Source organism: Eptesicus fuscus, chromosome 14 (assembly GCF_027574615.1).
Source record: "Eptesicus fuscus isolate TK198812 chromosome 14, DD_ASM_mEF_20220401, whole genome shotgun sequence".
Classification (NCBI taxonomy): Eukaryota; Metazoa; Chordata; class Mammalia; order Chiroptera; family Vespertilionidae; genus Eptesicus; species Eptesicus fuscus.
The window spans coordinates 93,078-115,823 of record NC_072486.1 but is presented as its reverse complement, the minus strand read 5'-3'; the positions used below and the strand labels follow the sequence as shown (position 1 = coordinate 115,823).

The 22,746-nt window shown below is 61.9% G+C and overlaps 3 protein-coding genes across 6 annotated transcripts; 2 read left to right on the top strand and 1 right to left on the bottom strand.

Annotated features, from left to right (window-relative positions):
- The first annotated feature begins 436 nt into the window (after positions 1 to 436).
- POLM (DNA polymerase mu) lies at positions 437 to 5,556 on the top strand. Of its 2 annotated transcripts, XM_008160604.3 has the most exons (11): positions 437 to 656; positions 840 to 1,020; positions 1,323 to 1,421; positions 1,578 to 1,748; positions 2,299 to 2,370; positions 3,566 to 3,686; positions 4,063 to 4,195; positions 4,320 to 4,422; positions 4,513 to 4,758; positions 4,826 to 4,909; positions 5,015 to 5,556. In XM_008160604.3, the coding sequence occupies exons 1-11, from the start codon at positions 484 to 486 to the stop codon at positions 5,099 to 5,101; spliced, it is 1,470 nt and encodes a 489-aa protein (XP_008158826.2). In that variant the 5' UTR covers positions 437 to 483; the 3' UTR covers positions 5,102 to 5,556. The 2 variants fall into 2 exon arrangements, with proteins under 2 accessions (XP_008158826.2, XP_008158827.2); XM_008160605.3 differs by lacking the exon at positions 4,320 to 4,422 and having other exon boundaries at positions 4,071 to 4,195.
- Positions 5,557 to 8,049: 2,493 nt separating this feature from the next.
- PGAM2 (phosphoglycerate mutase 2) lies at positions 8,050 to 10,445 on the top strand. Its single transcript, XM_008160606.3, has 3 exons — positions 8,050 to 8,557; positions 8,669 to 8,849; positions 10,245 to 10,445. The coding sequence occupies exons 1-3, from the start codon at positions 8,144 to 8,146 to the stop codon at positions 10,409 to 10,411; spliced, it is 762 nt and encodes a 253-aa protein (XP_008158828.2). The 5' UTR covers positions 8,050 to 8,143; the 3' UTR covers positions 10,412 to 10,445.
- A 549-nt stretch (positions 10,446 to 10,994) lies between these two features.
- DBNL (drebrin like) lies at positions 10,995 to 21,498 on the bottom strand. Of its 3 annotated transcripts, none has more exons than XM_028137727.2 (13): positions 21,380 to 21,498; positions 17,392 to 17,447; positions 15,976 to 16,088; positions 15,520 to 15,594; positions 14,625 to 14,771; positions 13,999 to 14,076; positions 13,520 to 13,668; positions 13,400 to 13,448; positions 13,120 to 13,204; positions 12,646 to 12,741; positions 12,440 to 12,552; positions 12,109 to 12,205; positions 10,995 to 11,761 (listed from the first exon to the last, which is right to left on the bottom strand). In XM_028137727.2, the coding sequence occupies exons 1-13, from the start codon at positions 21,460 to 21,462 to the stop codon at positions 11,622 to 11,624; spliced, it is 1,281 nt and encodes a 426-aa protein (XP_027993528.1). In that variant the 5' UTR covers positions 21,463 to 21,498; the 3' UTR covers positions 10,995 to 11,621. The 3 variants fall into 3 exon arrangements, with proteins under 3 accessions (XP_027993528.1, XP_027993529.1, XP_027993530.1); XM_028137728.2 differs by having other exon boundaries at positions 13,400 to 13,445; XM_028137729.2 differs by lacking the exon at positions 12,646 to 12,741.
- Positions 21,499 to 22,746: the final 1,248 nt, after the last annotated feature.

The window sequence follows — 22,746 nt, the reverse complement described above, 5'->3', positions numbered from 1 at the left end:
CCTTTCCAGAAAGTTCTTCCTTTGATCCATCTGGATTTTATTTTGGTTTTAGGGAGGGAGGGCCTCGATTTCTATTCCTCCAGACGGCCGGTTGTCCGGTTGTCCCAACGCCCTCAGCTGAACACCTCTCCCGGGGCGGAAGCGCCGCGGCACCAGCGCGTTCCAGGCTCCGCTGCGCCTTCCCGAGACCCCGCGCCGCCTGGTGTCCGTGGTCACTGGCCCGGCCCCGCCCTTCAACAGAAGGCGTGTCCTACGGTGCTATTTGCATAGAGGCGTGTCCTACGGTGCTATTTGAATAGGGGCGGGGCCTCTGGCGCCCCACCGAGCCTTCATTTGCATGGGACCGAGCCTGCCCCGGCGTGGAGGCCCGCCGCTTCCCCTTCCAGTCGGCTCCGACCGCCTTCCTTCCTCCCCACCGCCTGCCCGCTGCCCGCTGTCCGCTGCCCGCTGCCTTCTTTCGGCGCCGCCCGAAGCCCAGGCCCGATGCTCCCGAGACGGCGGCAGGCGCGGGTCGGGACCCCCTGCGCCGTCTCCTCCGCCGTGCGCTTCCCCGGCGTCGCCATCTACTTGGCGGAACCGCGCATGGGCCGCAGCCGCCGGGCCTTCCTCACGCGCCTGGCGCTGTCCAAGGGCTTCCGCGTGCTGGACGCCTACAGGTGCGTGTCTGCCGCCGGCCGCCTGCCGGGGGGCGGGGCCGCCTGCCGGGGGGCGGGGCCGCCTGCCTGACCAGGCACATTTGAAGAATGAGTAATGCTCCCCTGGCTGAGCAAAGGCTTGCAGGTGTGGAGTGAAGCAGGGAGGGTGGCAGGCCTGGGCAAGGGCTCTTTTCCTCTGCCCAGCTCCGAGGTGACACACGTGGTGATGGAGCAGACCTCAGCCGCGGAGGCCGTCCGCTGGCAGGACAGCAGGCCGGCCCCTCCCCCAGGTTGCACCCACCCAGCCCTGCTGGACATCAGCTGGTTCACAGAGAGCATGGCAGCTGGGCAGCCGGTCCCTGTGGAGGGCCGGCACTGCCTGCAGGTGAGCCGGGTGGAGGATTAGCAAGGCCCAGCAGGTGGAAGCTCAGCTGGACAGGTGATGGGCAGGCACGTCCACATGAGGTGGGCAGCGAGGGCTCTGCCCAGATCGCCACAACAGGCCATCCCACCTTCTGCTCTCAGCTTCTTTTGGGGCCCACTTGTTTGTAGCCCCAGTAGTCTCGTCCCCTCAGAGGGGCTCCTGTCCTGTGTACCTGAGAGCCCCAGGTGACTGCCCAGGCAAGGCAAGACTGAGGGCTGTCAGTCCTGAAGCTTCCAAGTGGCCTGTTCATTGCTCGTCCCCAGGTGGCTGTGCCGAGGGAGGTGCTGCCAAACCCAGTGTGGATGCCACTCTATGCCTGCCAGCGTCCCACGCCCCTCACACACCACAACACCAGCCTCTCGGTGAGCCGGTGATCCCAGCCTCCCTGAGCTGGGGCCAGGCCTGCTCCTGTGAGCACTCCCCACTCTGTCCCAGCCTCGGGGAGAGGGGGGTTGAAGCTGGAGGGATGGGTGAGGCTCCCCACCCACCCTGCCCTCACGAAGGGCCCCTCCTTGCAGGAGGCGCTGGAGGTGCTGGCAGAAGCTGCGGGCTTTGAAGGCAGCGAGGGCCGCCTCCTTTCCTTCTGCAGAGCAGCCTCCATGCTCAAGGCGCTGCCCTGCCCCGTCACAGCCCTGAGCCAGCTGCAGGGCCTGCCCCATTTCGGAGAGCATTCCTGCAGGGTCATCCAGGTAGGTGCTCACCGCACTTAGCAAGGTGTGAGTGCGAGTGGGTGTCAGGGAAGTGGAGCCTGGTGACAGTATCTGCCTCTGTGTGCAGCCCAGCTGGGGAGGAGCCGCAGGCTCCGAGTCTGGGATGCCACCCTCCACCCAGACACCTCATGTGAATGAGGGCCACAGCACCTGCGCCAGGGCGGCTGAGAGGGCTCGGGCTGCAGGCTGGTCTCGGCACTGCTGGCGTCGGCCCACACTGCCCGGGACGTGGGAGCACCTCTCTAAGGGCAGCGTGTTAGGAAAGCCGTGCTTTTGTGCACGTCACCGGGAGAGGACATCATGGCAAGAGATGCTTTTGAATTCAGTTCGCTTTTAAATGAAGTGGCATTGAATTCATCGCCTATGTTTTAAAGGTAATTATTTACATCAACTGCGACTTATCTGAGGGAGAAGCTCCGAGGCACAGTCTCCATTTGCAAGTCCCTCAGATCCTGACCCCGCAGGGCCCCCTGCTGAGCATGGGGTCTGCTCTGTGGTCAGGCCGGGCTTTGCTTTGTCTCGGCCATAGGAGCTGCTGGAACACGGAGTGTGTGAGGAGGTGGAGCGAGTCCAGCGCTCAGAGCGGTACCAGAGCATGAAGGTACGCCAGGGGCACACCCAGTTCTCCCCAGGGACCCACCCCCAGGTCAGAGGAGGCCTCTGAGGAAGTGGCAGCTGATGTCTGACTCGCATGAGGCAGCCCAACAGACCACAGGGAGAAGCTTGTTTTGAGCACAGGAATGTTCTAGATCACTCAGCACTGCCTGCCGTTGACGGACTGGCCTCCGGTACGTGACCGGCTCTGTGAGCCTCAGCAGAACGTGGGGGGCGAAGGAGCGCGGGCTCACTGGACTGTCTCTGTCCCGAGCTCGCACTTTTGTTTCCTGGTGTCCCACCTGGCCCACGGCGCACCTGCCCTTTGCCCCTCACTCTGGTCTGATGCGGAGCTGCCACTGTCCCTCCTGCTGCTCGGACGCCCTGCTTTTGTGGCCAGAGGTTGTCGGATGGGCCGCCTGTGGGCGGTAGGCTTCCTGGACAGGCGGGGTCATCGCTGCCCTGGGGCTGCCCAGATGTTATGAGGATCAAGGGGGGCTTTGAGGAGGTGGGGGGGCCCATGTGTGAAGGATGGAGGGGCTCAGGTAGGAGCTAGTGAGTGGGGAAGCATGGACAGAGGACAGCCGTCTGCCTCCCTGTGTGCACCCCAGAGTGCACCTGAGCCTGCAGGGAAGCATGCTAACACAGTTATTTTTATAAACAATGTGATTAGGTTCTTCTCAGCGTTTTTGTGTGAGGTTTCTGTTGGTGACCGTGAGCAGTGCATGCATGCAAGCCCTTGGTTAGGGGATCAAGGAAAGGGTGGTCCGCACAGCCTGAAGGGCCGGTGCTCCCGCCCCACGTACAGCTCCACCCCTGCATGGGCCTGACCTGGTTTAGTTCCAGAAATTCCCAGGAAGGGACTCTGAGTGGCAGGCCTAGGGCAGGTGCCTACCCAGCCAGCAAGCTGTAAGGGACAGGTGACTTGCTTGGGCCGGAGTCAGGGTGAGGTCGGCTCCGGTAGGGTCGTCCCCACTGGCCTGGATTCTGTGCTGACCGCTGGCTGGGCCAGGCCTGCGTCCCCCAGCCCCCTGCCTCCCACAGCCTTGTGTTTGCTCTGTTGAAGGAGAACGCAGTGATGGGTTTCAGCCGCCGCAAGGGGGCTGGTGATGGTGCCGGTTCTGGGCGAGACCTCTCCTGGAGGAGGGGACCGGGCTGTGAGGCGACCCAGGCCTGATGGGGCTGCCTCACGCTCCCAACAGCTCTTCACCCGGATCTTCGGGGTTGGAGTGAGGACTGCTGACCAGTGGTACCGGGAAGGCCTGCGGACGCTGGACGACGTCTGGAAGCAGGTGCAGAGGCTGACCCGGCAGCAGAAAGCAGGTGACCGCACCGTGGCCCCCGGCCCCCGCTTGGGCCTGAAGGTTCCCACCCGAGTGCTGAGGCTGCCGGTGGGGTCAGAGCAGAGGGACGTGGGAGGCACGGGTGAGACGGCGCTTGCTCCTCAGAGATGGAGCGCCTTCCTTGTGCCTTTTATCAGCTCCGGCCCCACCTCACCCGAGGCCGGCACCCTCAGCACACAGCCTAAGATCTGGGGTCAGGGAGCTGGGAGGGGCCAGGGGACCTCTGGGATTTCTTTCAACTGCCCTGAATCTACAGTCACCTTTAAAAGGAAGTTTTCTGTTTGAAAGGGAGGAGGGTAAGGAGGCGGTGGGTAGAGAGGCGGTGGGTGGGTCAGAGCAGCCGCCCGTGCCCCCAGGCCTCCAGCACTACCAGGACCTGAGCACCCCCGTCCAGCGGCCGGACGCCGAGGCCCTGCGGCAGGTGGTGGCGGAGGCTGTGGGATGGGCCCTTCCTCGGGCCACCGTCACGCTGGCTGGTGGCTTCCGGAGGTAAGGCCATGTGCCTGCGGCTAGGCCCGGGCGGCCCTGTGGTGGGCCTTCCCACACCCTGGGGTTTAGAGGGAACTGGGAGACTCTGTCTCTGGGCCGCCCGGACATCAGACCCGACCCTCAGGGGGAAGTTGCAGGGCCACGACGTGGACTTCCTCATCACCCACCCCGAGGAGGGCCAGGAGGTGGGGCTGCTGCCCAGGGTGATGCGCTACTTGGAGCAGCAGGTGAGAGCGTCCCTGCCCTCCCAGGGAGCTGCTGGGCCCCCTCCAGCCACGTGGACGGCGGGTCACACCTGCCCCCCCGCCCCCGCCCAGGGCCTTGTCCTGTATCAGCAGCATCAGCGCCGCCCCAGTGGAGAGCCTGCTCGCCTGGCCCCGAAGGGCCGCTCCATGGACACCTTTGAGCGGAGCTTCTGCATCTTCCGTCTGCCGAGGCCCCCAGGGTCTGCCGAGGCGGGGACTCGGAGCCCCCACCCCTCCTGGAAGGCTGTGCGTGTGGACCTGGTGGTCGCCCCCATCAGCCAGTTCCCCTTTGCCCTGCTGGGCTGGACTGGCTCCAAGGTAGGCAGTGCGTGGGGGGCCCGGGAGGGTCTGGGCTGTGGCCCTGCTGACGCCTCTCTTCCCCCAGCATTTCGAGCGGGAGCTTCGCCGATTTAGCCGGAAGGAGCGGGGTCTGTGGCTGAACAGCCATGGGCTGTTTGACCCGGAGCAGGTGTGTGGCCGGGGCAGAAGGCAGAGGGGCCTGGGCCCGACAGGGAGGGTCCTGAGGGGAGCTGCATGGTGGAGGGCCCAGACCAAGGCCCACACTCTGTTGCAGAAGACCTTTTTCCAAGCGGCTGCCGAGGAGGACGTCTTCAGACATCTGGGCCTGGCGTACCTTCCCCCAGAGCAGAGAAACGCCTGATCCCTTCTGCGGCCCCCAGCCACTCCTCGGGATGGGGGGCTGCTCAGCCAGCCAGACCATGGACGCCCTTGGACACTGACCATCTGCAGGCCGGAGAGGTTGCTGCAACTCTCACCCTCCTGGGGGAGCCCCTTGTGCACCCCCACTCCCCCATGCACACCCTGCCCAGGAAGCAATGAAATGAGAACACGGAGCAAACCAGGCTGTTTTCTGAAAGTGTTGCTGTGCAGGGGGGTGGAGGGGGGCTGGGGGTGAGGTGGGCCCTATGACCGTGTGACCCTGGGGTCCTGAAGGGTGAGCTGGGCATCTGGAGAGTGTTGCCATGGTAACAGTACTGGCTTCCAACCCATAAACACAGGTGCCTCTCCGTTTATTTAGATCTCCTTTAGTTTTAGTGATGCTTTAAAGTTTTCAGAATAAATTTATATTAAAATTTTATAAACTTTAATAAATTATTAAATTTATTCCTAAGTATTTTATTCTTTGATGTCATTTAAGTGGAATTTTATTAATTTTACCTTCTGGTTGTTCACTAGTGTGTAGACATGTGACAGGTTGGTCTTTGTGTCGTGGGACCTTGAGCTTTTCACCCTCTCGGGTCGCCTTTTGGAGGATTCCTATGGTTCCTGTGTCCAAGGCCATGCCACGGCACGGAGTGCTCTGCTTCTCCCTTTCCAACGTGGGTGCCTTTCCTTCCCTTTCCCGCCTGAGCCGTGGCTAGGACCGGCGTGGCCGCACGTGACAGTTCCGTCAGCGGTGGACTGCAGGCACCACGTGGCCCATAGATCTTAACGCAGCTGAGCTTCCTATGAGAAATGGGAGGAAAAAAATAAAAATAAGTAGAAAACAAAAAATGGAAGAAGATGTGATTCAGAAGAAATTATTTTTTTCTCTGACGGGAGCAACATCTGTGGGGCCTGGCAAGATCCCCTCTCACAGCACCTCAATTTTGAATGCACAGATTATACCCTGATCAGGCAGCCACGGGCCTGTGTGTGCCTAGAGGAACCTTCCTCCCGCTTCCTGTTTGGAGGGCTCTCAGCTCCATGGTCCCCAGGGTACCTGCTGTGCATTCTTTGTGGGGGACCCTATACAAGGACTCAGTCCACGGGAGCCACGCTGACAAGTCGTGGGTGCCACTGCCACTCCGGGGAGCGCTCTCTGTGGTGTGGAGCCAGCCCGGCCCTGTGCTGTGGAGATATTTTCAGTTGCAATGAAATAAATTTTATGTCTTCCATCAATTCAGTATCAGCGAGAGTCATGTGTACCAGATGGGATCAATGGAACAAAAAAAATTTCCAAAGTCAAAACATTGAGTTCTCAGTTCTACACCTTCTCCATGTTAAATGCCCTCTTTTTTTAAATGAATACTATGGACCCTGGCCAGGTAGCTCAGTTGGTTAGAGCATTGTCCCAATACACCAATACACCAAGTTGCAGGTTTGATCCCTGATCAGGGCACATACAAGAAGCAACCAATGAAAGCATAAATAAGTGGAACAACAAATTGATGTTTCTCTCTCTGAAAATCAATACAGTATGTGTTCAGAGTTAAGTTAGAATAGAATAGACTGTTGTAAGATGTTCCATGTAGGCCTCATGGTAACTACAAAGCCAGAGCCTGTAACAGGTACACATAGCGAAACCCACGTGTTCCACGCCAGAGCAGGATCACGTCACAGGAAGAGAGCAAGAGGTGAAGAAAGGAACCAAGGACTCACAAAACAACTAGGAAAAATTAATAAAATAGCAACAGTAAGTCCACACCTATCAATAATTACTTCAAGTGTAAATGGACTAAATTCTCTAACCAAAAGATGACTAACATCAATTGCTCTAATCCACCCACCGCCTCTCGACCAACATGGCTCAGTGGTTGACCATCGACCTATGAACCAGGAGGTCATGGTTTGATTCCTGGTTCAGGGCACATGCCTGGGCTGCAGGCTCGATCCCCAGTGTGGGGCATGAGGAGGCAGCCGATCAATGATTCTCATCATTGATGTTTCTATCTCCCTCTCCCTTCCTCCCTGAAATCAATAAAAGTACAAAGCAGCTGAATGGATTATAAAAACAAGACCCACCTGTGTGCTCCCTGTGAGAGACTCACTTCAGCTTGAAGGACACACTGAGAAAGTGAAGGGATGGAAAACAATACTCCATGCAAATGGAAACCAAGAGGAAGCAGGACTATACCTACATCAGACAAAACCGGCTTTATTCAGTCTCCAAGGGGACAGAGAGGTCGTTACGTAACAAAGGGGTCAATCCAGCAAGAGGACATACACACAGGAGCGCCGACATAGATGAGCGCACATTACCAGACCTGAGGGAGGAAGGACGGGGTACAGACCAGCAGGACTTCAGAACCCGCCTCTCCACAACGGGTAGATCGTCCAGACAGAAGATAAGGAAAGTTTGGGCTTAAACAACACAGTCCACACACGTGCACATTCACACATAGGCCCATGCACACATGCAGGCACACGCAACACAGACGTGTGTGTAGCACACATGCACGTATGCACAGTCCACACACCTGCTCAGCCCCCCTTCCTCACAGCATGCGGTGGGCTCCCAGCTGTGCTCAGGGACAGGAGAAAGCAAGGGGGTGGGGAGACTCTGTGCCTGGGTCAGGTGCCAGGGCCCTGGGAGGGAGGGGTTGACGGGGGCTGGAGCGCCAACGTGGGGAGCGCTCCCTGGAGAGCCCTCGTTTCTGCTGTGCCCACCCCTCAGGCTGGTCCTTCACTCCCACCCTGCCCAGCAGCCATCCCCGCCCCCCACCCCACCCCCACCCCCCACCGCCTGGGCTCTGGACATGTGGGGACCAGTGGCTGTGGGACTATTTTAAGTCCATCTTGGCCCACCCTCCCCTGAGAGTTCGAGAGAGTTTGCTGCTGGCCACCTGCGGCTGCCTGTTGGCCTGGAATGCAGATTGGCAGTTGGCCGGGTGGGGGTGGGGAGGGACTGTTATAAAGCTGGTGCCGGGGCAGAGGCAGCTGTCCTCCTCGGGAGCCTGCCACGGTCCCCAGCACCGCAGCCATGTCCACCCACCGCCTGGTGATGGTCCGGCATGGCGAGAGCACCTGGAACCAGGAGAACCGCTTCTGCGGCTGGTTCGACGCGGAGCTGAGTGATAAGGGGGCCGAGGAGGCCAGGCGGGGGGCCCAGGCCGTCAAGGACGCCCAGATGGAGTTTGACATCTGCTACACGTCCGTGTTGAAGCGGGCCATCCGCACGCTCTGGACCATCCTGGAAGGCACGGACCAGATGTGGCTGCCGGTGGTGCGCACCTGGCGCCTCAACGAGCGGCACTACGGGGGCCTGACGGGCCTCAACAAGGCGGAGACGGCCGCCAAGCACGGGGAGGAGCAGGTGAAGATCTGGAGGCGCTCCTTCGACATCCCGCCTCCCCCCATGGACGAGAAGCACCCTTACTACAGCGTCATCAGCAAGGTCAGCCACTCAGGGTGCCCGAGGGCAAGCCTGGGGTCAGGGGCCTTGGGAAGGGGCGGCCAGGTGGGGGACCGACTGCTGGGGATGTGAACTGCGCCTGCACACCCCCAGGAGCGCCGATACGCAGGCCTGAAGCCTGGGGAACTGCCCACCTGTGAGAGCCTCAAGGATACCATCGCCCGGGCCCTGCCCTTCTGGAATGAGGAGATCGTCCCCCAGATCAAGGCCGGCAAAAGGGTGCTCATTGCCGCTCACGGGAACAGCCTGCGGGGCATCGTCAAGCACCTGGAAGGTGAGGCCCTCACGTGGGGCATGGGTGGGGGTGGGAGAGCGACACCGGGCCCTGGACCTGCCCAGCTCACATTTCAGCAGGTGCCCACGGCCTGGCTGAGGCAGCTCTGCAGGCCTCAGGGCCCAGGGTGGGGTTTTCCAACGGAATTGAACGGGGAGGGTTGGACAGACCATGTAGGAAACAGCTTTGTAGGATTTTGGTTTCATTTCTGTGCATGTACTGGGACACGGTGTCATTTCCTTTTGAAGACTGAAGGTGGAAAGGCCTCCCACTCTGACCAGGCCAGGCCCTGCACAGGGGATTGAGGCCCCGGGCCCCCCAGCTTCCTGGACAGGAGCCCTGGGCAGGTGGGGTGCTGGGTGGCATCTTGCCCAGGCACACTGGCCCGTCTGGCTCCAAACCCTGCTTTGCTGTGTGTCCCTGGTCCAGTCGTGTCACTTGCTGGGCCTCAACCACCCTCTGGGGCAACACCTGGTACTGTGGCTGCTGACGCCCCAGCTCCGCCCACTCAGGCAGAGGTGAGACCACTCAGAGGGTGCAGGTGTGCAGCAGCCTGGAGACCCCAGGTTCACAGCCAGACTCCTGATGAAGCGCATGGCGGCTCCTCCCGGGGCTTCCTTGGCAGATGACCCTGACAGGACCCGTCCCTCCAGGAGTTTCAGACAGAGGGACAGTCTGTTTGCCTCTGATGGCCTTCAAGTTTGGATCAAGAAGAGAGGAACGCAGGTGGGGTGGTGGGCAGCTGCCAGAGCAGTCAGGCCGGCCCGGAGGCCTGGCCAGCTCCTGTCCTGCCTGGGATGCCAGGTGCCGCAGACCCCTCAGTGGGCACTGAGCCCAGCAGGGGGACAGACAGTGCCTCCTCGTGCCAGCATGCCAGGAGCATGCCGGGGTCTCCACTGCCGGGAACTCACTCCTCGCTTCCTGGGGATGGAAATACCAAAGGGCGAGCTATTCCAGGCAGGAGGCAGTCGGGTCGAGTTTCCTCAGAAAACACAGCCTTCCGCCTGGCAGAGCCTCCGCCCACTGTGGCCCCAGTAACCCCCCTGCTGTCCCTCACCCACCCTGTTGGGTAGCAGCACCCCTGCTCCCCTGCTCGGGAAGCCCCAGCTTAGCACTCCCCATAACTGAATGGCTAATGTCCCAACTGAACCAAGCATTGGCCGTCTGGTCAGAGTCCACACTGGGCCGAGACCGGGCGCTGGCCCAGGACACAGCCCTTGGTTTTGCTGGCTATTTCTGTAGCCTCCTCTCCGGTCTGCTCTGACCTTCTCGGGCACACATCTCCAGCCCTGCGGTTGGCAGGGAGGCCGTGTCTGCCGACCAGCCGTGGCTCGTAAAGGTCAGCAGCTGGTGGACAGGCCGGGAGGGTTGAGGCCTTTGGTTCCTCCCGTCCAGGGATGTCGGACCAGGCGATCATGGAGCTGAACCTGCCCACGGGGATCCCCATCGTGTACGAGCTGGACAACGCCCTGAAGCCCACCAAGCCCATGCGGTTCCTAGGCGACGAGGAGACGGTTCGCAAGGCCATGGAGGCTGTAGCCGCCCAGGGCAAGGCCAAGTGAAGCGTCCGCTCTGGCAATAAAGGCGCCTCCCCCACCTCGTGTCCACCGTGCCCAGCGCTCACTCGGGGCCGAGATGCACAAACGCTGCCCAAGGGGCGCCTGGCCCCTCCTGTCTGCCCAGCCCATTGTGTGTGGGCCCGGCCCCCATGCCTGGCCAGGAGGAGGCTCTAACAAGTCCCTGTGGTGACCCCCAAAGCAAAAGACCCGCTTGTAACCTGGCTCCAGGGAGGCTAAGTGACCTGGCCGGCTCCTTTCAGACGCCTGTCCTCTGCGTTCTCCGAGTCCCCCTGCCTGGGAGTCCCCTTGTCTGGGACACGCCCACAGACGGCCTCAAAACTGGGGACACCTGACTCACGGGGCCTCCACAGCTGGGGGTGGGGGCACTATCGTCTTTGTGGGAGAGAAATCAAGGAGGCCTGCCTACACCCCAGGCCTCCTCAGTACAGCCTTCTCCCCGTCACTGGGTGCCAGGCGCCTCACTGCGCACACGCGCACGTACAGTCTCGCCTGGGCACAGGCCCCGTGGAGGGGACAAGGCAGGCCGCCGCCCTCCCAGAGAACAAGCGCAGGAGGCTCACTTCACTCACATCTTAATCTTTTTATTTCTTATTGATTTGAGAGAGAGAAACATCAGTCACATCTTAATCTTTATGCCTCGTCCAGGTGGCTGCAGCCGGCAGCCTGAGGTGCGCACGCACTCCCAGACACCAGGAAGGCGGGTCTTACCCGGGGCCGCCAGGCTGTCACGGCATCGAGCTGGGCCTGGGTGTGCAATGCTGACTCCACGAACAGAGGTGGGGGGGGGTCTGGGACGGGGGAGACGGCAGGTCCCCACAGGGCCAGCAGGCAGGAGTGAGCACAGACGTGTTTGCCGCTGTGCCCAGGTACTCAGGGGCCTTGTCGTCCCATCCCCAGTGCCCAGAGCCAGGCAGGGGACAGAGGAGCAGGACCCAGACCAGCTGCCGCCACCAGAGCTGCCGAGACCAACTGGACATGAGCCGCTGAGTCCACGGCTCCCCAACCACCACCCCTCAGAGCTGCAGGGAACAGAGAAGGCAGAGGCCCCTGCTGTGGGGCTGCTAGAAGCGTGTGGGAACCACCGGGTTATTGCTGCATTTGCGGCCCACGCCAGAAAGAGGATGGGGCGCGGTGTCTCGCCGCCACCTCCAGCAGTGAGGCCATGTGGGGCGGGACGAGGCCACAGGCAGCCTCACTCAATGAGCTCCACGTAGTTGGCAGGGAACATGCCAAAGTGGCCGTCGGGCCCGTAGCCGCGCCACCAGCCTTCATCGATCACCTCGATGCCCGTGATGAGGTTCTCGGGGTCAAAGGAGATCTCGGTCTCATCCGCTGAAAGGAGGGGAGCCCGAAGCTGCACGGGAGCCCCGGGCCCAGGCACCAGCCCACCCGTCCAGACACTGTGCCAGGGGCCTTTCCCCACACACCTTCCCTGGGCCTGGCTCTGGGCCCGTCCCAGCCAAAGGCTGAGACAGCACTTCCTCCCACACACCTGCCTGCTCCCCGAGGCCACCCCCAGAGCCACCGCTCAGCCACACCCATGAGGCTGGACAGGGAGTCACGCTGTGGATGAGGAGCTGCCAGCACCCACAGAGAGGCCTGCTCCTCGCGCCCTCCTTTATCCTGACACCCCTGGGGCTGCCCGAGGAGCCTGTGGCCGGGGTGGGTTGGCACGGTACCTGCCTGGTAGTCGTACAGGGCCCGGGCACAGAGCCCCTTCCCGCTCAGCCCGGGGTCGTGGTCCAGGCGCACAGAGCCAGTGTCCTGCTGCTCCCCCTGCGCGGACAGGAAGGAAGTCGGGTCCTGGCTCCCTCGGCTGTGCCCAAGGCCGGGCCTCGGGGACCCCACAGTGCTCCCCACCCAGAACCTCCCACGCGGCGGCGCACGCCACACAACTTATTGCACAAGCGGCTCCAAATTTAAACAAGGCAGTGAGCCTCCCAGGTGTGGCTGGGAGGCTGTCTCAGGACCCAGGCCCTCGCAGCCCTGACCCAGCTGCAGGGAACCCACCACGGGGGGCTCCTCGTAGAGGGTCTCCTGGTCTGGGGGCTCCTCGTACACGGCCTCCTCCTCCACCTGCACCGGGCACGCAGGGGCACTGGGCGCCGGCTCCTCACAGACACCTGCAAGAGCGGTGCGGCCGGCTCGGACCCTGGGGAGGGAGAGGACACCCCGTCTCCCCCCACACCACCCCGCGGGGTGGCCGAGAGCCTTGCCTGCGCTGGGCCTTGAGGCGGCGTGAGCCCTCTCCCCGCCGAGGGGGCTCTCTGGCTGGGGGAGCTGCCTCTGTAGGAAGGGGCTCCGCAGTTTGCCTGCAAATGGACGGTGAACAGGATTCACAGCGGGAGGGAGAACACAGCTCTGCCCACTCACCAGGAGTGAACGGGGACTCTCTCCCAGCAGCCCCTGGGGCACGTGCAGTGCGGGAGAGCTGGCTGGAGGACTAGTCCTGTGTCCTTTGGGGGCCAGAGAGGTGACTGCATGGGCCCCTGGGACCCAGCTGACAGCCAAGTGTGACCTCTCCCAGGGCTCACGGGGCCGGGGCTGGAGGCTCCCATCCTCTCCTCCAGGTCTGGCTCTGCAGGTCAGGGCAGACGCTGTCCTCACGCACAGGAGCTCCTGGCTCACTCGTCCCTGCATGCCCTCGCCTAGCCCTGCTCAGGGCAGGGCCAGGCACTGAGAAGTCTCACCTGGCTGGGGGCTGGAGGTGGATGCGGTAGACACGGCTCTCTCCTTCTGCATGAACATCTCCCGAGGTGACTGCTGACCAGGCTCCTGGGGACACGCATGGCCCCAGGGTGAGCGGGAACCGTGAGCCTGCCCTCCTCCCAGTGCTGGGGCTCACAGCCTCCCCAGGATGGGGTAAGGTGCGCCCACACGTCCCAGGCTCCCACCTGCAGGGCAGCTCACAGTGGGCGGCCTCCACCCAATGCAATGTGGGACGGGCCCTCCAGTGTGAGCACCCCTCACCTGCTCCTCTCTGCTCCTCGCAACCACTTCCTGCTGCTCACATTTCCTGCTGGGAGGGCAGAGGGCAGCGCTGAGCCTCTGCCTGCTGACCCCGGGCAGCCCCATCTCCCCGGGGCTCACCTCTGCCTGGCCTCCTGGCCCTGCTCCTGGTAGCGCTGCTCCCGGAGGGCGGCCTCCCGCAGCTCCCGCTCCCGGCGCTCCTGCTCCAGCTGCTGCCGCTCCTGCTCCGCCCGCCGCTTCTCCTGGGCCCGCCGCTGCTCCTCCTCCTCCTGCAGGGAGTGTGCTCAGCCCGACCCAGCGCAACCCTAGCCTCCTCACTTAACCCGCCAGCCCCGGGGCCATCTGTGCATGGGCACGGACAAGAACATCGCACCAGTTTTTTGTTTAATTTATCTTTATTGTTGAAAGTATTACAGACGTCCCCCCTTCGTCCCCCGCCCCTCCAGTTCCCCAGGCCTTCACCACACTACGTCTGTGCCCACGGGTGATTCTAGGAGCTTGTTATGAGAAAACTGGCAGAGAGCGACGTGCTTATTTCACGCCTGGCGCACACTGGACGCTCCACAAACGCCCGCGATCGTCGCGCCGGCAGCACTCACCTCCGCTTTGGCCCAGAAGCTGTCTTTGCCGAACCTCTTGATCTCTGACACGGCATTGGTCTTCTGGTACACGGAGCCCTGTGGGGACGGGGACAGAGCGCAGGGCCCGGGCAGGGACTGTCAGGACAGCGCCCGGCAGACGCAGTGTCCCCGGCCCAGCGCCCGAAGGAGGCTGACAACAGGTTGGCCTGGAAGGCCCTGGACACTGCTGAGCAGGAGGTGCAGCCCACACAGCAGGGTGGGTCTCTGGCGGCACCAGGCCCTGTGGGTGAAACCAGGGCAGGTCTAGGGCTTACCTCTGGCCAGGGCCATTCCTAGGAGGATGGCCCCCCAGCGCAGACAGCTGACCACCATGGTTGTACCCACCACATCCCCACGGACCCCCGCTTACTGTCAGGGGACTCGGCTCCCCACCCAGCACCAAGGCCACAGGCCCACAGGCTTCTGCCCGACGAGGTGGGGCCTGCCCTGTCTGCCACTTGTTCCCTCCACGGCGCCACCACACAGGACACACTGGTGCCGTGGCCTTGAGACCAGGCAGGCAGGAGACAGCCTGAGGCATCAGGTGCCGAGGCAGCGTCTGGTCACTGGGAATGCCCCCTACCCGCAGCCCCGGCCCCACTCACCACTGGGGCCTGGGGGCCCATGTCCTGGAAGCGGCCGCTCTCCCTGTGGAAGGTGTAGTTGGCGCCCGAGGCCCTGGCCACCTTCTGCATGATGCACTCAGGCTCCACGTCCTCCTCGGCCCTCGCATTGATGGTCACGTGGGCGCCCTGTAGCGAGAAGAGCTGCTGCAGCTCCAGACTGCACGCCGGTCTGCGGGCTGGGACCCGTCTTGCTCCTGTGGGAGGCCCGCGTGGCCAAAGCGTGTCCTGTGGCTCTGCCTTGAGCAGATGGCTCAGGCATCAGAGGGCTCTTTCTCACCAGGGACCCAGCCCTGACAGACGTGCAGAAACCAGCACACATCTTCTACACGGGCCACCGACCGCGGAGGAGCCAGGCTATGGCCTCTGCCTGTCACCAAACACCCAGACCCTCTCTTCCAGCTCCTCGCTGGAGAAATGGAGGCACATCTGAGGAAGTGTTGGCAGAACTGGAAATCGAAGTCCCGGTCTCCTTGCCAGTGACCAAGGAAACGCAGTCACCTGACCCTCGAAAACAAATGCTTTGAAACCAGAGGTTCCATTTATGACTGACACGCAGACACAGATGGAAACCAGTGCATGGGGGACATGTGTAGGCACTGCAATCCCCGCCTCCTCAGATCCCTGCAACACGGCTGGGTCGTGTTCACAGCACTCAGGAGGCCGGAGGAGCAAGGCCTGCCAGGACCAGCTCCCGCCCGCCCGCACGGTGCTCCTCGCAGTCCTTGGCCCGCCTCCCCTGAAGACACCCCCAGGCCCTCGCTGAGCAGCCTCGGTCACACCTTGAGGCTCAGACAGAGCGGGACGTGGGCCCCATCACTCACTCCACACACCCGGGGCCCGAGGAGCTGTGAGGCCCTGCAGGTGCAGCCCTCACCTTCAGGAAGCTGGCCATGGTGCTGACGTGGTTGGCACACACGCCCTTCCGCACATCGTTCACGCCCTCGCCCGTCTGCAACACAACACACCCAGCATGACCTGCCCATTCCCTAGAGCCACTGCCCTCCTAGGGTCTCGGCAGGCTGTCGGGGCAGCTTCCACTGTGGGGCACCGAAAATCCGCATCCCCCCCCCAGCCCCGCCCTGCACTCCCAGAGCCTCCCGGCCTCTCCAAGCCCTCAGCGCCCAGGGGACGAGAACAGGGTGTCCTGTGGCTGCTGGTACTTCATTCTGCAGGAGTAATTCTGGGCTTGGAGGGAGTGACGGCCCTCTCTGGGCCACAGTGAACTAGCCCTCCCGCTGAGAACGCTCCTCTGCTCCAATCACTCAGAGCAGGAGGGAAGAGAGCTTCCCGGTCACACCTAGACGAGCCCCGAGCCCCAGGCTTCACCTACCCAGTTGATGAGGACAAACTTGGGCAGTCCAGAGTTGGGGTCCTTCACCCTGCAGAACGCGTACATCACCTTCCCACTGCTGAGCTCCTCCACCACCTCCTCCAGGCCCCCCTCTGCAGCAGTCACAGGAGGGTCACAGGCAGCAGGCACCCCGCCCACCCAGCACCCCACCCACCAGGAAAGGAAGGCCAAGCTGCCTCCTGCATCAGAGTGAGATCCTGGCCTGAAGGGCCAGCAGGTGGATGCAGGACTGGGCTGACGAAACTCCGGTGACTTTTATCGCACTAGCGTAAACACCATTTTGTAAAGTAGAAACGAGCCCTGGCTGGTGTGGCTCAGCAGCTGGGAGTGTCAGCCTGTGCACTGAACGGTCACATATCTGATTCCTGGTCAAGGGCATGTACCTGTGTAGCAGGTTCGGTGCCCAGCCCTGGTCAGGGTGTGTACAGGAGGCAACCCATCGATGTGTCTCTCTCACGTCAGTGTTTCTCCCCGTACCTCCCTCCTTTCCTGGACCCCACAAAGGGCCCTGCCCATGTGGCTGCTCAGACTGCAGGGCCACCTGGAGGGCTGTGAGCAGACAGGACCAACCCTCAAGGCTCAGCTCTTAGATGCTCGCAGGAAGTGACAGGGCAGGAAGGGCTGGCCGAGACAATCTCTCTGGACCTCGAGGCCGAGGCCCACCGTGTGCTAGGGTTTGCGGCTCTCACCTGCCTTGCACATCTCCCGACTGCAAAGAGGGGCTCAACCGCTAAACTCTGCAACTGTCGCCCGTGGCATCCCTGCGCCACGGGCATCGCAGCGCATGAGGCCACGCAGTGGCAGTCCTTCTAGAAAGAGGGCCGTGGGGAAGGTGCTGGAGAGAGAGCAGGGTTCTCTACCAACAAATCCTCAGAACCAGCCGCTGGGGGCAAAGCTGTGCCTGGCCCAGGTCGGGAAACTGGCCGTGAGCACACAAAGCCTGGCACCTCTGGGGGCCGCAGCTCGCCCCGCCCCCACTGGCTCTAGCCAGGGGAGACCTCCTTACAGACTACCCACCGACCCGCATGCCAGCAGCACTTTTCCAGGTCGCCCCGTCCCAGCTGAGCATGGGCACTGTTGCACCCCGACCCATCAGATGGGGCGGAGGGAAAAGTGTGTTTGCACCTCCTCCTCCCCCTCCAGCCCAGGCCCCCGTGAGCTCTCTCAGCTACAACACAGGGCAGCACCTCAGGCCGAGAACGTGGAGGAGGGCTTACTTTCACTTGGAAACCCCCATCCTGCCTGATCAGGGGCCAGAGAACTCAACACTGCCTGCCCGAGCCCTCCTCCTGCTGGGAGGGCGAGATGCCACCGGAGTTGGGGCCCTGACAGCCACTCTCCCTCCACCCCCTCACCCCCCCTCCGGGAGCCCCTGGATCCCCCGGCCATACTCACCCCCAGTGCCAGCCACGCGGATGTCATTGCTGTTGCCTTCATAGGTAAAGAGAGCCCTGAAACAAAGCAGGGGGCGCTGTAGCCAGCAGTGGGCACTGTCTGCCCTCCTCCCCGACAGCTCAGCATGGCAGTCTCTGTGGGCCAACATGGGCCCCACCGAGACCCACTGTGCCCGCCGAAGTGTGTCTTCTCAGCTCCGAAGCTGCAACGACGCTGGCCTGCCCGACCATAGGGCATGTGAGCGACAGCAAAGACGGGAGCGTCCATGCCCTCTGAGGAAGGCTGAGCCTTTGGTGTCATGGCAGCTTTGGATACTTGCACGCGTGAAGCACTCGCTGGCTGCCAGGTGTGTGAATTTGAAAAGACAGACACCTGCACACTCCTGAACCCAAAGCACAACGGAGAAGCAGGAAGGAGGGACTGGCACCAGGCGCCTGGGAAGGTGCCGCCCCCGGGCATGTCTGCCTTCTTCTGGGGACTGCAGGGTGGTGCGCAGGTCTGTCTGGGTCGGGACTCCCGACAAAAACATGCAGCACCAGAGACCAGAGGGGTCTTGACTCGGCATGGCACCCGGTCCTCAGGGGACAGGCTCCTTGTGGGGCAAGATCTAGACCAACCAGAGTCTTCCCTCTCCACGGGTGACCCTGCCCTCACCCCTCTTCTTCCTGAAAGACTAATTATTCGTAACAACTCTGGAAGAGATCTGGGCTTAAAAACACGTGCCCCAGAGGTGTTTAGGAGACAGGGTAAATTCTGCTCTGCGGGGGCCTGATGCGGCGGGGCCAAGCATGGCGGGGATCTCCCTTTTCCACGTCCCGCGGGGAAAGAGAGATGAACGAACCGGTTCTAAATGGAGGGGGCCAGGGATCGAGAAATAATAGAAATAAAGAGAGCAAGACGCAGAAATAGATTCACAAAGCTGGGGGCTGGGTGGGACGCCATTTTGCCTGCTGGAGAGGCAGCAAGTCGACGACGACCCTGAGCCACACAGCAGGTTTATTTTATATCCCCAAATCCAGGAAGTAACACCATAACTTAGGATCAAAGGAGCTTATTTGCATTCTTAACTAGGCCCCAGCATTACTGGATTTACATATCTAGTCCCGCCCCTGCTGACACCTGGGCTGCTCTGAAGTCAGAACCGATTAACACGTCCAGCCTCATTGGGGAAGCATGTTCCCAGGGCGTGGCTCTGCCTATACCCCGAGTTCAGTTGACGATAATTAAAGAAAACTGCCCATGTGCCTTCCCAGGCGGCCCTCTACATACTCAATGATGGATATCTATGGAAGGCTCCTCGCCGAGCACAGGCCTGCGGAGCGGCCAGATGGACCCGGCTCCAGGGCAAACGGTCTGACAAGTCAGCTCCTGCTCGGCTCTCCACGGCCTTGCTAACACCACTGGGCAGAGCTGCCTCGACCCAAGAAAGTCGAGGAAACGAAATTCGATCCAGGCCCACTGGATCTGGTTGACAGGGAGCACACGCTGCCAGTTAAGGAACCAAGCTTCCTAGGAGAGGAGAGAGAATATGGAAGGAGAGAAACCGGGACAAAGAAGACCTGGGAGGTGGTAGACCTCCAGGAGAACATTCTGGAAGAGGTGGCTTCCCGGCAGTGCGGCCACCAGCACCAACGCTGCAGGAGCGCAGCTCCAGGCCGTGCGGTCGGACAGCAAGTCAAAGGGGAAACCTGGTCTAGCATGTCCTCTCCCTGTCGGAGGAGAGACCCCTATTCCCCCTGAAGGCCACAGAAGCCAGGAGCAAGACCAGCAGCAGGGACAGCGATGGCCGCCCGGCCGGGCTCTTCCAAGAAGGGACACAGCAGCTCCCAAGAGCCAGGCTCCGTGTCCGCCCCGGTCCTCTGGCCTCACTGCTTTCCACCCTGGGCTCCAGCCTTAGCCATTCTTGGATGTTCCAGTTCAGAGGCTCATTCCCACATCCATCAAGTCCCCCCTTCTTTCTGATGAACATGAAAAGAGGGGTTCCTGGCCTGTTCATGGCACACGAAGCGTGGGGCACTGGCCACCTTATAATCCAGTCCTTCCTTCCAAACACAGAGAACCTGCTGCCTGCGGTGATGGGAATGTAGCCACAAGAAAGCCTCAGAGAGGGGCCCACAGCAACACGAGCACTGCCAGGTGGAGGGTGCAGGAGCTGCCCCAGGCTGTGATCAGGGGAGAGCGACCAGGGAGAACCAAGAGAGCCAAGGAGCAGAGCTGACGTGCCCACAGGCCTCAGGGCCTGGCCCAGGGTCACCCAGCCTGCCAGCCACGCCGGAGACCACCTCTTCCTGCTGATAACATCTTTCCCGTCTCCCTCACTCCACCCTCCTCCTGAGCACTGACCACACAGCACAGCCCTGCACCAGGGACAGACAGCCCACCCTGCCGCTTCTGCAAAAGAGAAAGGCAACACAAAACCAGTGAGGATGCCTGGATGGGTCTGGAGAATTTGGGAAAATGGGACCGCAGCCAGGGGCCAAGGCAGTGAGGAAGCCCTGCAAGAAGGCCACTGGGGAGCTAAGAACAACTTGGGGGGGGGGCCCTGGGGTGATGTGGAAGGGGGGCGCTCCCAGCAGAAGAGGCAGCCATAGCAAGGGCTCCGAGGAGGGACCAGCCTGCAAGTCTGAGGAAGAGGAAAAGAGGGATAGTGTGTTCACCGAAGGGCCCTGGGAGGGGAGGCCAGGAGCTGGGCAGTCAGGGACTGTCAGCCAGGCGTGGAGTCTGGGCTTTATTTAATGAGCAACCGGAAGTCACTGCAGGGAAGCAACTTCAGCGAGTGGGGACTTGCCACACAGTATCTGTTGACAATGAGGGCAGTGGCCAGGGGCACAGCCACTGGAGCTGGGGGTGGGTGTGGGGTGGGGGGTGAGGAGGCTGGCGAGATGGATGGGTTCGGACTGATTAGAAGAGGAAGCTTGGCACCCTCAGAGGAGGGGAGGCAGGGGGAGGGGTAGCAGGCAGCTCTGGGAAGAAGCTCAAGGAAAGGCTGAAACATGGGAGGCCGGAAGAGGGATCCCTGAACTACATCATCTCCAAACCAGGGCCAGTTGCTGAGAAGACGGAGGATCAAGAGAGACCTGGAAGGCCCATGGGACACCCAGGAGTGCGTTAGTAAGTCAGACAGGGCTGCACCCGAGCACGCAAAGGAGCAAAGCCCTAACCGGGAGGACTGGCGAGGGCTGCAAAGTCAGGCTGTGTGAAACCACTTTGCTGGGCACCGGGGAGGCAGCGGGGAGAAAGCAGCGCTGACAAGTGGAGACCGGTCCCAGCAGCACAGCTGCACCCAGCGGGCCCTGCCCGAAGAGGGGCCTCTTAGTCGGCCACAGCTGCATTTCTAACCGGACCTGCTCAGAACCGGTCAGGGAAAACAATGTAAGCCAAGGGGCTGCCCAGCCACCCAGGGACTCGGACCAGGCTTCCAGCGGCCATAAAGCCCCAACCTCAGGAGTTGCCGCCTCGCAGAGGAAGTCACGGGAGGTGGGGGGTGAGGGGTGAGGAGGATGGCAGCAGCACCGACAGGCAGTCCTCGGCCCGGGGCTCTGGCACAGGAAGGGGTCTCCTTGCAGAAAGGGAGGTGCTGACACCGACGTGCACAGAGCAGGGACCCAACCCCCGACCTCCCTGTTTGACGCCTTCGGGCAGGGCTCCGGTCCCGCCGGGCCGCCAGCCGCTCTCGGAGGCCCGTCCGGGGACTCCGCGTTTGCAAGAAGCCGGGCGTGGCTTCCGCTTTCTCAGGGGGCTGGGAGGTCCCGCAGCAAAGCAGAACCCGGCGCAGCCCCCGAGCGCAGCCGAGCGCGGAGTCCGGCCCGGAGAGAGGCCGGGGGTGAGGTGGGGTGGGGAGGGGAGGGCCCGGGCGCACACGGCGGGCACGGCGCCGGACCCCCTCCCGGGCGCGGCGCAGGTGTGGGTGCGCAGGTGAGCCCGCCCGCCCGCCCGCGGCCGCGCGGCTCCGCCCCCGGTTCCCGCCCCGGTCCGGCCCGGCGCCCACCAGTCGGTCGGGGACTTCTCGGCGACCACGCGCGCGTAGGCCTCCTGCAGCGCCGGCCCGTTCCGGCTCAGGTTCGCAGCCATGGCCCGGCTCGTCCCAGCGCCACCGCTTCCGGGCCCGCCCCGCCCCCGCGGCCGGAAGCCCCGCCCATCCCGCTGGAAAGCCCCGCCCCAGCAGGAAGCGGGCGGGGCCGCGCAACTCTCCTGGGGGCGCGGCCCCACTTCCTAACAGCGTCGCGGGGCGTTAAGATTTCCACTTAGGCACTTGGGGGGGTACAGGCATTCAGACCAAAGCAACCAATCAGAAGGGATAGCTCTGTATTCAAAGTATTCATCAACAGAAATGCCAGTGACCAGGAAAATCGTTTTCCTAAAACCACCAGGATTACAGCTGTTCCAGCCCCACGTGGCCTCATTACTACAGAGCTAGAGAAATGGAACCATTGCCCTAAAACCTTGTTTATGCTGCATGGTAAGTGGAGTCCAGTAAACAAATGCTTCACAGCTTGAGAGATTAAGAAAACCTCATTGAGTCCCTGTTGGGGTTTGAACAGAGGCAGGAGGTAGGCGGGCTGCAGTCCTGGCCGGGGTCTGGGACAGGGGCCTTCTGGGGGGCAGTGGCTGCAGGGCCTCCTCTTTTAGGGCTAAGTCAGCCACCATCCAGGACAAGATGGCTCACAGGAGGATGAAGGCCCTCCTACGTTCAGGAGGAGGGCTCTCCCGCCACCTACCCTCTTGCCTTGAGGGTCTCTGGCTTCTCAGGTCTTGCCTGAAGCCTCAGCCCAGCTTCCTGCTGTCAAGTGCGGGCTCCCAGGAGACAGCAGAAACTGCAAGGAGGAACGGGACATACAGGCAGTGGGGAATTTGAAGTTTCACAACTTTGCTGCCATTTTAACCCTAAAATGTCAGCAAATCCATCAGTCCTTCCTGCTTCAGGATGAAGGCCTGCATTGCTGGGCACCTGACTCGGATGCAGAAATGGCCACACAAGGGTGGCAGCCCTGCCCTGAAGAAGGTGGGGAGTGGAGGTCTGGGAGAAGGGGCGAAAGGAAGGGGACATTTTAAGGAAAATTAAGAAGCTGCTATATAGTCTGATAGGTTTTGCAGATTCTTTATAGTTTTATGATTTTATTATTAATAAACCTGTCAACAGGGAGAAACCTGGGTGGTAGGGATGGCAAGGCCAGCACTCCTGCCGTCATGGGCGCTGGCTGCCTCCCCTCCACTTCCAGAGGACCTGCATTCATGACTAGATCTAATCCAGGTCCAGCCTTGCCCAGCACTGCTGGGGAGGAAGCATGTGCTAGTTATAAGAGGCATAGGAAGGAGGGTCTGGGGGCAGGAGAGACCAGGGGGTCCACGCTGATC

Coding starts and splice junctions, on each gene's coding strand:
- POLM (XM_008160604.3), top strand. CDS start 484: ATGCTCCCGAGACGGCGGCAGGCGCGGGTCGGGACCCCCTGCGCCGTC. Junction 657..839: donor CGCGTGCTGGACGCCTACAG/GTGCGTGTCTGC, acceptor TCCTCTGCCCAG/CTCCGAGGTGACACACGTGG. Junction 1,422..1,577: donor ACCACAACACCAGCCTCTCG/GTGAGCCGGTGA, acceptor CCCTCCTTGCAG/GAGGCGCTGGAGGTGCTGGC.
- PGAM2 (XM_008160606.3), top strand. CDS start 8,144: ATGTCCACCCACCGCCTGGTGATGGTCCGGCATGGCGAGAGCACCTGG. Junction 8,558..8,668: donor ACTACAGCGTCATCAGCAAG/GTCAGCCACTCA, acceptor GCACACCCCCAG/GAGCGCCGATACGCAGGCCT. Junction 8,850..10,244: donor CATCGTCAAGCACCTGGAAG/GTGAGGCCCTCA, acceptor CCTCCCGTCCAG/GGATGTCGGACCAGGCGATC.
- DBNL (XM_028137727.2), bottom strand. CDS start 21,462: ATGGCTGCGAACCTGAGCCGGAACGGGCCGGCGCTGCAGGAGGCCTAC. Junction 15,595..15,975: donor AGTTTGTCCTCATCAACTGG/GTAGGTGAAGCC, acceptor GTTGTGTTGCAG/ACGGGCGAGGGCGTGAACGA. Junction 14,077..14,624: donor TGGGCCCCCAGGCCCCAGTG/GTGAGTGGGGCC, acceptor CCGTCCCCACAG/GGCTCCGTGTACCAGAAGAC.